This window comes from Gorilla gorilla, chromosome 17 (genome assembly GCF_029281585.2).
Source record: "Gorilla gorilla gorilla isolate KB3781 chromosome 17, NHGRI_mGorGor1-v2.1_pri, whole genome shotgun sequence".
NCBI classification, from domain to species: domain Eukaryota; kingdom Metazoa; phylum Chordata; class Mammalia; order Primates; family Hominidae; genus Gorilla; species Gorilla gorilla.
Window position 1 is genome coordinate 108,961,963 of NC_073241.2, and position 14,205 is coordinate 108,976,167.

Here is a 14,205-nt window from a genome sequence, read left to right on the forward strand (position 1 = left end):
AGCCGTCGCCCTGGCTCTGAGCAAGCCGAGCCTTTGAAGGCCCTGGACCGGGGCTTCCCTGGAGGTCCCCGGGCCCTGCCGTGCGTCCGAAGCTCCTGTCCAGACGCGGTGGGGTGGGGCTTGGCTCTACCTAGAGCCCAAGATGTTTTCAATGTTCGTCTTTGATTTAAGACGAGAAAGTTTGGCTCAGCTCCGCTTCCACTCGCTGGCATCTGTGCCCCAGCGAAACTTGCCAACGTCTGGACTGTAAATAAGGGACTTTGACCTAAAAGTTTTTACAAGCTTTAAAGTTTCAGTAAAGTTGGGTAGAGATATTTCTTGGTAAGTTTGATGCAAAAAAAAAAAAAAAAGGAAAAAAAAAAAAGAAAAAAGCATCTGTTTTGCCTTAAGGAAGTTTGGCCGGCTGCTCCTCACGGCCTGGGCCCCCAGGAGGAGAACCCAGCTCTGCCACGCTGGTGTCTGCTGTCCCGACTGTAAACCAAAAATAAACTTCTAAGCCCCCAACCGACTGAATGGACCCCCCTCTCTGTCAAGGGGATTTCAAAGAAACCTGAAAAACGAGGTCAGGCCACGTGCGGCTGCCTCAAGGGTCATCCCTGCAGTGTCCAAAGCACAGGCTGGTGAGGGAGTGGGGGCTGGAGATGCCCCATTCTACCCTCCTCCCTCTGGAATTCAGGCACAACTGACCAGTATGAACTTTAAAACAGAGATCTTAAGGCTGACAAACAGGCTGTTGGCAGCAATATAAGATACCAAATTCCCACCTGACTCTAGTATAGCATCACATGACCGAGGGCAGGCCCTGGAAGTATCCAAATATTTTACTCCAAAATATATTTATTTGGCATATTTTCTAACGGCCCTCCAAAGCTGTCTCTTGTGGGAGACATGTACATTCTGTAGAGAATCCTCTTCCCTTTCCAGGCCTTTTTCTGATGCTGAAGAGATTGGCTGAGAGTCTAGCACCTTCTAAAGGTCTAAAGAGGAAACAGTTGCCATCTATTGTCTCCAAGGGTGGCACCTATGAGACTTCATCTACATAAGAACCTTGGTCTCCAAACCCCTTCACCAAGACACTCCTTTCTGGTGATTCCACGTCTTTAGATAATAAGTTAACTCTTTCAACCAACTGCCAATCAGAAAACTTTCAAATACACCTGTGACCTGGAGGCCTCCACTTTGAGTCATCCCACCATTCCAGACCGACCCCATGCACACCTCACATGTACTGATTGACGTCTGCCTGTAACTTCTGTCCTCCTAAATGTCTGGAGCCAACCTGGGCACATGTTCTCAGGACCTCTTGAGACTGTGCCTCGGGCCTTGGCCACTCATATTTGGCTCAGAAGAAACCTCTCTAAATATTTTACAGAGTTTGGCTTTTTCCCCTCAACATGACCCCGCCACCCACCAACTTGAGCGAATGAATAAAAATGGTTTCAGGTGTCTCCCTGCCCTCCTTGCCCCCACAAAGAGAAACACGTTGTCTGAAACAGCCGGAATGTTAAGCTCACTTTCTTTGTTCCTGTTTTCAGCTGGAGGTTGTGCCAGGGGTTCTCTGGAGGCCCAAGTCACCCCGGAGACACAGGGACACCCCACAGCCACGACCGTCCCACGTGGGAGTCTGAGTGGAAAGTGGGGGACTGGGGCACCTCGAATGGGTTAGTGGCACTTAGAAAAGAGTGATGTCTTCTCAAATTAAGTGACAGACGCCTTTCGTGGGATGAAGGGAGTGCTGTCTACCATGCTACCGTGGACCACGGAAAGTCCGGAAGGGTCGTGGCACGAGCCGGCACACTGGAACGCTGCCGTGTGTGCCATGCAGGCAGCACGGGGCTCTTTCCTGAGGAGGGCTCTGCGTGTGGCCACAGTGGTGGGCAAAGCTGGGGCAGGGACTCCAGGTGCGGCTGCCTCAAGGGTCCTCCCTGCAGCGTCTGAGGCACAGGCTGGCGTTGCGTTCTGAGCCTGTGTGACATCAGCCACACTCACTTTGGCTCTGGGATTCCTACTTCCCATTCAAAAAGGAGGATCCAAACAAAAACCCACCCATCTGTATCCTTGTGACTGCAGAGTATCAGGGCACCTCCGGAGAAGCTGGGGGCCCCGAGGAGCCCCCCAGATGCCCACCACACCCTCCTCCTGTAACAAGTAGCCACCGTGAAACTTTCCAAATCCCCAAATAAAGCCGCAGTGCGGAGCGAGTCCTTCCCGGAATGGTGGGCTCCTCCGCTGTATTCTTAAAATTGAGGTAAAACATAAATAACACAAAATGTGCCATTTTAACCATTTGTAAGGGCACGGTCCAGAGGGCTAAGCACATTCACGATGTTCTGTGCAGTCCTCACCACCGACCATCTCCAGCACTTTCTCATCCTCCCAACCTGAAGCTCTGTCCCCGTGAAATGCTCACTCCCCTGCCCCGGCCCCCGGCACCCCCACCTGCTTTCTGTCTCTATGGACCTGTGGACTCCAGAGACCTCCTGTGAGTGAGACTCACACGTGATTGTCTTTACTGGGCATGACGTCCCCAAGATTCATCCATGGTATAGCCTGAGTCAGATTTTCCTTCCTTGTCCAAAGCTGAATATTCCACTGTAGGACGGACCACGTTGTGTGGGTTCATTCCGCCCTGGATAGACACGTAGGTGGTGTGTGCCTTTTGGCTTTTGTGAACAAAGCTGCTGTGAACATGGGGGTGTAGGTGCTTCTTCGATATCCTGATTTCAATTATTTTGGGCCTATACTCAGCCTTCACTGTATTTTAACATGATTTTATCTTTCTTTAAGCGACTTTTTACATATGTCCATAAAATTTTAACTTGTTTAGTTGAGCGGTAACTGTAATTACAGTGGACCCTTGAGGAATGCGGGTTTAAACTACACGGGTACATTTATTAAGCCAGTAGTTTGCACATGGCAGGTCCTCCTGGCTGCAGGGACTGAGTGTGGGGACTGGTCCCATATTCGAGGTTCTGGGACGCGTCCCCCAGGGACATCAAGGGACGGATGACTGTGCCATTTTTCATATTTGCCACCAGCACCATCTCTAACTGGGCTTTCTGCTAATCAACGCCCCTGATTGTCAGGACGAGAGGAGACCGGGCAGTGAGGCCCCAGCGCAGACCCCGGGCAGGCTGGGCTCACCTTAGCCTCCCCGGGCTCCGTCCCAGCTTCCAGCAGCCTCCTGGCCTCGGGTTCCAGGCCTCTCACCATGAGGACGATGACAGGCCGGGAGCTCCCGTTCTGATTTAAAACTGCGGACTCAGCCGAGACCCTGCAGGGCCTCCAGCCGCACCTGCTCCTTCCAAGCCCGGTCTCAGCCCGGTCAGTGCCGCCCCCTCCGCCCTGAGGAGGAACCTGGCCCTTCGGAAGTCTTCCACTGCGTCCTCTGGGGAAACCACAGCGCCTCTCTTGCCAAAGCCTGGTTCCTTCTCTCCCTCTTTACCAGGCTGGGTTTTGCCGGCATTGTCTGTCGGATGCTATGGAGATGGGAAAATGAATTTCATCTTTCATCTTGCACACACCTGTCTGAAGGCCCAGTGTTGCCCTGGTGTGGGGACAGCGAGGGGCAAACTCGAGAAGCCCCTGTGGACATGCAGGTGGCCTCGTGACACCCCCGGGGGAGGCGCCCCAGACCCCCCCTCCCCCGACGCCAGAACCCACGGGGCGGGGCCTCGCCTGGAATGGGGCATCCTCTCTAGAGGACTTGGGATACCTCGAACTATGCAACGCGGTGTAAATACTGTTTACACGGTATTTTATTGGGTTTTTTTTATTGTTGTATTGTGATTTTTCTTCCCCTCTGGGGTTGGTGGAACCCTCAGTTGCAAACAAGAATGCAGAGGTGGATGATGGTTCCACGATTTGGAAATCATGAAAGACCACAGAGTCCTGCCAGCTTCTTGGTAGAACTTTGTTTTTTATAAGCTCGATAGAAGATCTTATTAGCTTGATGATTCTTTGAGGCCAGGTGCTATTCTTATCTAATTTATTTATTCATTTATTTCCTCAACAAATATTTCTTAAATGACTTTTATATTCTCCCCCAAGCATCTTAAGCAGATGCTTAATAATAGGAAATAACACTCCCTTTATACAATAACATTACGCAACGCCATCATTTGTTCTCATAAAGGCAATTAGTGCATGAATTTCCACCCCCACCCTCAAAAAATTGCAACACTGTGTGAGGTGGAGAAATCCTGGGCTGTCTCAGGTTTCCTCACTCCACACTCTCCCCAAGACAAAGTGGGTAGTTACCGCGCTAGAAGGTGGCCAAGAGCGTGTGAGTCTACAGGCAAGCACCTTACTCTCCTGGGGTGAAAATAATTCGGAGAAAGTAGAACATATGAAAAGAAAGTGTGGAGTTAAAGAACCAAAGCTCACAGACCGTCTCCCTGGTAACCAGAGTTACTTAAATGCTTTGAATGTCACTTCTCTCATCTAGAAAATAGGGGTGAGGCCTCTCACCTCCCAGGACTGCCGCTCACGTCAAACCCTACCCCGAGCATGTGAAGCCTTTGAGGCCTGCGATTTTGGCTGACAGAGGCACAGGCGGAGGCCAGGGCAGCGCGGGGAGCAGGAAGCCCCCGTGGCAGAACAAGAAGCCCCCCGTGGGGGAACAGGAACCCAAGCCCCATGGGGGAACAGGAAGCAGGTGAACTTGCTGCCTCCCCTCCCAGCTGGTGCGTCCCCAGCAGAAAGAGGCCCCAAAGCACCGAGTGACTCAACCTACAATCAGGCTTGTTTCCAAAACCTTGATTTCCAGGTTTCAAAATTGTAAGCTAAGCCCTGTCCATGGCCATGTGCCGCCCAAAGACCCCCCTCAGCCCCTCAGCCTGTATTCTCGCCCCCATAACTGCAAGCACTGCCCGGGATGGCCAGTTCCATAAAGAGCCAGCTTCCTGATTGCATTATCCGAGGACGAACCTCCCCAGGACTGAGGAGTTCGTCCCCCGCGGCTGATCACACAAATGGATCAAGGGCCTCCTGCTTGGAGGCCCGAGGGGACAGCAGGTGAGACAGAGTCATCGATTCCCAGGCAACGTGGAGCACACATCTGCGCCTGGAAGGGGGCTGTCCCATTCTCGTGGAAGTCAAGGGATTTTTACTTCATCCTCCCACAGGCATCCTTCCTGCGCTGTTTCAGAGCCTAGAAGCTGGGGTGCCCCACAGGACTTGGCCATGTCTGCACCTCAACCGACAGTCATTTAATATGTTTCTCGAATTAATTTTAAATGTAATTTTGCTTTTCAACTTAGGCTCATTGTAAATAAAACGAGTGACATCATGGACTAATGTGCCTGTTATATTATTCTCTGTAACACATTCGAATTAATGTATAATAATACGTAAGAAATAAGTAACTAGTAAAATAAAGAACGTGTGTGCACATTCTTCCTAAAGAGCCTCTCTTGCACGGACAGGACTAGGCATAAGGTATTTGGGGAAACTGTCTCGCGAGAAGTGAGGGGCGGAGGCAGGTGTCCGGAGGCCTGCAGGTGCCACGGGGCTGAGGCCGGCCTCCTGCGCGGAGTCCCTCCCCCCGGGGTGCGAGCCCCACCTGCAAGGCGGTAGAGAGACGTCTCCATCTAGTGGCCGTCTGCTTCCATTACACTGGGAAGCAAGTTCCTGATCCTGAGGGTCCCGGGTTCCTTTTGGTGATGAAAACCCTCCGGAACTAAATAGCGGTGATGGCTGCACAACCTTGTAAATATACTGAAAACCCCTGAATTGGGCATTTTAAAGCATGAATTATATGGTACGAGTTATATCTCCATTTTTAAAAGAACTTTTGTGAAAGGTTTCAATATATGAGCAGAAAAACATTGTTCACGTCTTCTTATGGTGAAATGAAAGCACCTGAAGTACAGTGAGTGTGTCTTTTTTACTTTGTCCAGAAACATGAAGTTTAAAACATCCAGGGACCACAAGTCTTCGAGATAGAAATGTTTCATTTGTGCTTTTCTGTAAGCCACAGCTATAGTTGCTACTGAATACCATTCTTCCAGGACCCTTTTATCTGATATTCTAATAAGTTGTTTCTTTTTAAAGGCACTTCTCCCTAGAAAGTGTTCTCAGGCTGCAATTACACGGATCTGAAGTGTGCGGCATACGCCTTTGCTCTCACTCTGCAGTGGAGCTTGTGGGTGTGGTGAAATTATGATGTTTTATTCTAAGGGGAGGCTGAGAACCATCTGCTTCTCCATGGAAACCCTGTGTTATTACAAGACGCTACGTCAGGCGTTTTAACAGGATACACTCCTTGCAATTATACTTACTAAACAGAACACCACTGCAGAATTTCCCTAATGTTCTCCTCACACACCAACTCAAGAATCTTCCCCTGCACCTCAAATGGGATTGATCAGTGCAATTATTTTGTAAAGGTCTTTGTCAGTGGATTCAAAATAACCAGAAACAATAATGATTATTATTTAGAATTCAAGTGTAATTTTCCAGCTGAGATGCAGCCTCAGGTGTGGACAGAGTGGAAAATGAGGTGATTTGTGTCCAGCCCGTCTTCGGGGAGGGGAGACCCTGCTACTGGCTCCTCATTGCCCGGCAGGGAGTGTCCTCCCCCAAAAGATGCTGGAATGTGGCTCCACGGGAGCCATGAATCCGTGTGACCCTAGGCTCGTCACTGTCACAGTGCACATTTCATGGCTGAAACGGGTCTTCCTTGTGTGTAAACTTCAGAGAGAAAGTGCCTTCATGGGGTGAACACAGAAGTGCCACCCCAGGAAGCCTCTGCTGCCCAGCAGCAGGAAGGGGGGTCGAGTCTGAGGCCCCAAGGAAGGAGGAGCTGAGCTCTGCTGTAGGGAGCCCCGTCCAGGGATGAGCAAGGCGGGAGGGGAAGGCCGGGAAGCGGCCGGGGAACTCTCTGAAGGCCGCCTTCACTCTGGAGCCTGGCCGAGGCTCAGCTGGCTTGACCACGCTGCGATATGCATCTCCCTCCGCCCAGCCCTGATTCCTCTCCTTTCCTCACACAGCCGTTGACCCTAAACAGATCTCACCTACAAAATCCAACTGCATGTCAGCCACAGTCTACAGTGCACAGTGGAGACCTCGAAGACAGGATTATTCAGCCCGAAATGTTACTAGCGCTGCGGTTGAGAGATCCGGAAACAGGCTGACCACAAAGAGAGAGGAGGCACAGTTAGTAAGGCCGGTGATGAGAGGGAATGTCACCACCTCGTGCTAAGGGAATGCTATGAGCAAACATATGCCAATAAAGACGAAATGCAAAAATGCCTAGAAAGACACAAATGGCCAAAACTGACTTGAGAAGAAATGGAAAATCCTAATAGGCCTACGACAAGTAAAGACATTTAAAAATCTTCCCAAAAGAAAAGCCCTGTCCCCAGTGGCTTCATTGGTCGACTTCATCAAATATTTAAAGAAGAAAATAATACCAATTCTACACAACTTTTTCAGGAAAACAAAGAGTAAGTAATACTCCCCAATTCATTCTATGAGGCCAGGATCACCCTGATACCAAAGCCAGATTAAGCATTACAAGAAAACTTCACACCAATATCTCCCACAAACATAGATACAAAAACCCCTAACAAAATATTAGCAGACCAAATGCAACCACATATAAAATGGATTATAAACCAGGATCAATTAAAGTGTATCCCAGAAATCCAAGATTGGTTTAATATCTGAAAATCAGTTCATCAATAGATATGAAAAAATCATTAACAAAATCCAATACCTTTCATGATAAAAACTCACAGCAAACAAGAAAGAAGGAATGTCCTCCATCTTTTAATGGACATGTACAAAAAACCTACAGCTAACATCATGGTTAATCACGAAAGACTGAGGGCTTCCCTCCTAAGATGTTAAACAAGACAAAACTGTCGGTTCTCACATTGTGCTGGAGGAGAAAAATAAATGTTAGAATTCATTAGTTTATTCGCTTCCATGTAATGTACCAAGTAGACCTCAGGTGACAACTGTGCCACAGAACAGCTGGGAGGTGCCAGAAGCTCTCCGGCTGTGCCAGAAGAAGGGAGTGTTTAAATGAAAGTTGGGCCTGAAAATGTGAATCAGATTCACCCTAAAATGTTTTCTTTTCTTTTTTTTTTTTTTTTTTTGAGACAGTCTCGCTCTGTCACCCAGGCTGGAGTGCAGTGGCGCCATCTCAGCTCACTGCAAGCTCCGCCTCCCAGGTTCACACCATTCTCCTGCCTCAGCCTCCCGAGTAGCTGGGACTACAGGCGCCCGCCACCACACCTGGGTAATTTCTTTTGTATTTTTAGTAGAGATGGGGTTTCACTGTGTTAGCCAGGGTGGTCTCGATCTGACCTCATGATCTGCCCACCTCGGCCTCCCAAAGTGCTGGGATTACAAGTGTGAGCCACCGCACCTGGCCTGTTTTCTTTTCTTAATGCCTGACTTGTAACAATAATTTCTCACATTGTGCTGGAGGAGAAGTGGTGAGAACAGCCAGCCTTGTCTTGTTCAGCATCTTAGGAGGGAAGGCCTCAGTCTTTCATGATTATCTCCTTTCCAAGGAAGGAAGGGAGGGAGGGAGGGAGGCAGGAAGGAAGGAAAGAAGAAAGGGAGGGAGGGAGGTAGGAAAGGGGGAGGGAGGGAGGAAGGAAGGAAGGAAGGGAGGGAGGAAGGGGGAGGGAGGGAGGGAGGGAGGGAGGAGGGAGGGAGGCACGAAGGAAGGGAGGGAAGGAGGGAGGGAGGGAGGAAGGGGGAGGGAGGAAGGAAGGAAGGGAGGGAGGGAGGTAGGAAAGGGGGAGGGAGGGAGGGAGGAAGGAAGGGAGGGAGGGAGGTAGGAAAGGGGGAGGGAGGGAGGGAGGAAGGAAGGGAGGGAGGGAGGGAGGGAGGAGGGAGGGAGGCACGAAGGAAGGGAGGGAAGGAGGGAGGGAGGAAGGAGGAGGGAGGGAGGGAGGAAGGGGGAGGGAGGAAGGAAGGAAGGAAGGGAGGGAGGAAGGGGGAGGGAGGGAGGGAGGAGGGAGGGAGGAAAGGGGGAGGGAGGGAGGAAGGAAGGAAGGAAGGGATGGAGGGAGAGAGGGAGGAAGGAAAGAAACAAGGAAGGAAGCGAGGGAGGGAGGGAGGAAGGGGGAGGGGGGAGGGGAGGGGAAGGGGAAGGGGAGGAGAGGGTTAAAACCACAAATACTGAAAAGCAGAAATAAAACTGTCTATTGGAGATGACCTAATCGTCTATGCAGAAACTCTTAAGAAATTTACAAAAAAGAGCCCTACTGAACTAATAAACAAGCTTATCAAGATTGTAAGATATAATATCATTACACAAAAATCAATTATATTTTACATAATATCAATAAACAACCTGAAAATTGAAAACAATTCCATTTACAACAGCATCAAAAATAATAAAATAGTATTAAATATAACAAGACATGCAATATTTGTTCACTGAAAGCTACAAAACATCACTGAGTTTTCATCAGCAAAAACCGCAAACATCGTAGAAGAGCAAAACCAATGGAGAGACATTTGTGCTCTTTGAAAGGTTCAATATTATTTACACATTGTCTCCACAAATTGCTGTGATTCTATGCAATCACTATCAATTTTTTTTTGTGGCAATTGCTTTTGTGGCAATTGACAAACTGAACTATTTATTTACATGGACCTGAAGAATCCAAAACAATTTTGGGAAAGAACAAAGTTGGAGAATGGATGCCACTGGATTTCAGACTTCCTATAAAGCTACAGGGATCAAGATCATCTGGTATCAGCATAAGGACAGACATAAAGATCAATGGAACAGAACTTGAAATTCCAGGATGCTCACGGTCTACAGTGTAAAATGCTGCACTTTAAGGCATCCCCCGAGAGCGATTTCTTTCTGTTAAGGACTCTCTCAAGTCCGGCCCACCCTCGGTTCTATCTTGTGCTGTCTGTCCATGGCTCCAATCCCTTCTCTGTTTTGAATCACATTAAGACAGTCATCTGGGGACCTGCTTCTTAGAAACTCTCTCCAGTGGCTGTAATGGAAACCTGGCAGTGATAAGAAGAGAAGCAAACTAGAAGGTAATTTGTACATAAATTGCAAGTGAAATTTATAGAGGAAGAATGTTTCCTCTAACACAACATTTTACGTTGTGTATTATGAAAATTTTCAAACATATGCGAAAGCACCAACAGTTCTCAGTCCCCCTGCACCCTCCAGCACCCTTGGTCCTCAGTCCCGCTGCCCTCCCCCCTCTAGCACCCTGGGTCCTCAGTCCCGCTGCCCTCCCCCCTCCAGCACCCTCAGTCCTCAGTCCCACTGCCCTCCCCCCTCTAGCGCCCTGGGTCCTCAGTCCCGCTGCCCTCCCCCCTCCAGCACGCTCAGTCCTCAGTCCCGCTGCCCTCCCCTCTCCAGCACGCTCAGTCCTCAGTCCCGCTGCCCTCCCCTCTCCAGCACCCTCGGTCCTCAGTCCCACCGCCCCCTCCAGCACCCTCGGTCTTTTGTCCTGCCACCCCCTCCAGCACACTCGGTCCTCAGTCCTGCTGTCCTCCCCTCTCCAGCACCCTCAGTCCTCCATCCCACCACCCTCTCCAGCACCCTCGGTCCTCAGTCCTACTGTCCTCCCCTCCCCAGCACCCTCAGTCCTCAGTCCCACTGTCCCCTCCAGCACCCTCAGCCCTCAGTCCTGCCGCCCCCTCCAGCACCCTCAGTGCAGCACCATCTTATCTCGGTCATACCCACTAGTCCCTAAACCAGGTTACTTTGAAATAAATCTCAGGTATCATACTATTTCATCTCCAAATATTTCAGCATATATCTCTAAATGATAAGAATCTTCTTTAAGTAATATTCAAATAAGTCATCAGTTTTATGTTTTGGAATTATTTTTAAATAAACAGAAGAAATCCTCCCTTAAGTTGCATGGACAACCCACATTCAGCACTAAGCCTAGAGGTCTCCTTTAAAAGGCATTTTAAGACTCATCTGATGATTTAAAGTCAAATGAGTCCTATGCTTATTTTTCCAAAATATGTACTTTTTCCAGCTGCAAAGACTGCATTACAATACGCAATCGCAAATGGCCTGCTGCTGTATGGCCAGAACAAATGTGTTAGGAAAATAAATGTTAGAATGCATTAGTTTATTCACTTCCATGTAATGTACAGAGCATATCTCAGGTGACAACTGTGCCACAGAAGAGTTGGGAGGTGCCAGAAGCTCTCTGGCTGCACCAGACAAAGGGAATTTTTAAATGAAAGTTGGGCTTAGAAACGCGAATCAGACTCACCCTAAAATATGTTTTCTTCTCTTAATGCCAGACTTCTCATAACAATTTCGTAAATTAAACCTGAGCTGTATGGGAAGGCTCAAACAGCAAAACATTCAATGCCATCTCTCCCTGCTATAATTAAAAACACACCTGGTGAAAATTCTAAGACAAAACGGGATCCTTCTAACTCGGAGTCGCTAGAGTCACCACCACAATCAAATGCACCCTAGAGGCTTTTGCGGTGTGTGCGCGTGGGCTCAGGAGCCGACCCTCTGTTCCGGCCCACGCTTCTGACCGGTGATTAGAAAGCGGCTCGTTCTATCCTCGGCCCTGTCAGCCCTGCAGGGCGCACCAGCTGCTCTCACGGGCCACAGAATCACAGATGCGGTCCTCACCCCTCGGGAGCGGCCTTCTCCTAGACAGCACACGAGCCATCTACATTTTCCCGGTTGTCTTTTTCTTTCCAAAGTCCACATGTGCGCTACCACCTCCTTTAAAACACAAAAAGAGAAAAGCAAAACGACGAAAAAGGTAGCAGTTCCCTTTAGCCACAGTGCAGCGCGTTTGTTTTCATTATTCCTCCGTTTTACTGAGAGTAATGTGCCATCCAGACAAGCCCATGGGAGCGGTAAAAAGAGTCAGGGAATAGTCGATGGAGCTGGAACGGCCCCCATGCTCACGCACCTTATAGAGCAGATTTAACTGGCCTGTGTGTTGGGATGCACGGTGCAGACTGTTCTGACGGTAATCCATCATGGAATAGCATCTTCCATGCAGATGTACTTTTTGCTTATAGACACCTTGTCTTACGGAGCTCTCTCCCCACAACGACAAGATTCTGACAGTGGAGGCATCGCCTTCTCCGCGTCACATCAGCAGGGCCCGTCCACTCACGGGGACTTTCCCCATTCTGCTCTTTTTCTCTGCCTCATGTATCGAAATAAAAGCAACCGCAAGCACGTGCCTCCTCTGGAATGCGTGCTCTGTCTCAAAACCCAGCCCAAAAGGAAGAGGAGGAGGAAGAGGAGGAGGAGGGGGAGGAAGAAACTGGTTTTCCCTGTTGGCCTATTTTATGCAGTTAAAAACACACCGAAGAAAAATCGGAGGGGATGTCTACTTATGACAGTAAGGCAGGCCAGACACTTGGAAGGGTCCTCACCAACAAAACCATCCGATCGTGCCTGAGACTTGGTTTTCCTGCCAGTATTGGGCTTGAATGAAATAAGGGACTTCTTCAAGGCTCCCCTCGTGACCTGAATTCAGAGGAGGGAAATCCCATAATAAAATGGAAAAGGTGAGGTTGCCCTGGGAGGACTTGCCACATCAGAGCCACCTAAAAGTTGTCTGGGCCAGGAGGTGAGCTGGGGCTCCAGGCCCAGCAGAGGAGGCAAATGTGCTCCCCACTGGGGTCCCCAGCTTGAGCCAGTAGTAAACACCACCGGGTTCTCACAGAGTGACATCAGCCAAACCTGAGCTCACGGCCAAAGAGCAGCAAACACACGCAGAGGAACGCGTCCGTGAGCAAAAGTCAGCACGCAGGACCCGAACACAAAACAGACTCAGTCCCGCAGAGGCATCAAAATTAGAGGTTAGAGCTGAAGAAATTGTGCAGAATGCATAACAGAAAAACAGGGAGGCAAAAAATATTTGAAAGATTAAGAGGAAGAGATTATAGAATAAGGTCTAACGAATATCTATTCATAGTTCTAGGAAGTGAGACCAAAAAGGAAGAGGGAAAAATGATTAATTAAAGAGATGATGCTTGAAAACCTGCAAGAATTGATGAGAGTCGTGAATACACAATACATTCCAAACAGAGTAAATAAAAAGAAATCCACCCATAGACACATGCAAGAAATCCATCCATAGACACTTCCATTGACATGCAAGAAAATATCAGAACACTGAGGCCAGGCACGGTGGCTCACGCCTGTATTCCCAGCATTTCGGGAGGCTAAGGCGGGTGGATCACCTGAGGTCAAGGGTTCGAGACCAGCCTGGCCACCATGGTGAAACCTTGTCTCTGCTAAAAATACAAAAATTAGCTGGGCATGGTCGCGGGCACCTGTAATCCCAGCTACCTGGGAGGCTGAGGCAGGAGGCTGAGGTTGCAGTGAGCCAAGATCGCTCCATTGCACTCCAGTCTGGGCGACAAGAGCGAAAACTCCGTCTCAAAAAAGAAAAAAAAAAAATTCAGGGCACCGAAGACAAACAGAAGACAGATCACCTATAAAGCCAACAATAAGACTAACAGATTTTCTTTTCTTTTTTTTTTTTTTTTTTTGTTTTGGTTTTATTCAAGACAGAGTCTTGCTCTGTCACCCAGGTTGGAGTCCAGTGGCACAGTCTTGGCTCACTGCAACCTCCACCTCACAGGTTCAAGCCATTCTCATGCCTTGGCCTCCCGAGTAGCTAGGATTACAGGAGTGTGCCATTATGCCTGGCTAATTTTTGTATTTTCGGTAGAGACAGGATTTCACCATGTCGGCCAGGCTGGTCTTGAACTCCTGACCTCAGGTGATCCACCCTCCTTGGCCTCCCAAAATGTTGGGATTACAGGCGTGAGCCACTGTGCCATGCCCAGATTTTCAACAGCAAAAATAGAAACTGGAATCCAGTGGAATCATGTCTTCTAAAAACAAATTGTCATTCTACTGCTGTCTACCCAAACCGTCTTTCCACAATGAGAGCAAATAAAACATTCTCAAAGAAACAGAAACTGAGAGTTAAACTCCAATAAAACTTTCCTAAAGGAGTTCTAAAGAATGTGCTCTAAGCAGGTGGAAACTAATCCCATAAGGGCATGATAGACTTATGCATAACATATCGCGTGGTGTGTAGCATGTATTACGTAGCGTGTATCACGCAGCATTACGTAGCGTGTATCACGCAGCATTACGTAGCGTGTATCACGCAGCATTACGTAGCGTGTATCACGCAGCATTACGTAGCGTGTATCACGCAGCATTACGTAGCGTGTATCACGCAGCAT

At 48.9% G+C, this 14,205-nt stretch overlaps 1 protein-coding gene across 1 annotated transcript in view; it reads right to left on the reverse strand.

Annotated features, from left to right (window-relative positions):
• Positions 1-267: 267 nt before the first annotated feature.
• The window catches only part of LOC109023936 (uncharacterized), a 42,264-nt gene continuing 28,326 nt past the window's right edge, over positions 268-14,205 (reverse strand). Inside the window, exons 3-5 of the mRNA XM_019013742.2 lie at positions 3,211-3,479; positions 2,498-2,629; positions 268-471 (exon numbers count right to left, since the gene is read on the reverse strand). Coding sequence (XP_018869287.1) covers positions 3,326-3,479 — 154 coding nt within the window. The 3' untranslated portion in view covers positions 268-471; positions 2,498-2,629; positions 3,211-3,325. The remainder of the gene's footprint in view (positions 472-2,497; positions 2,630-3,210; positions 3,480-14,205) is intronic.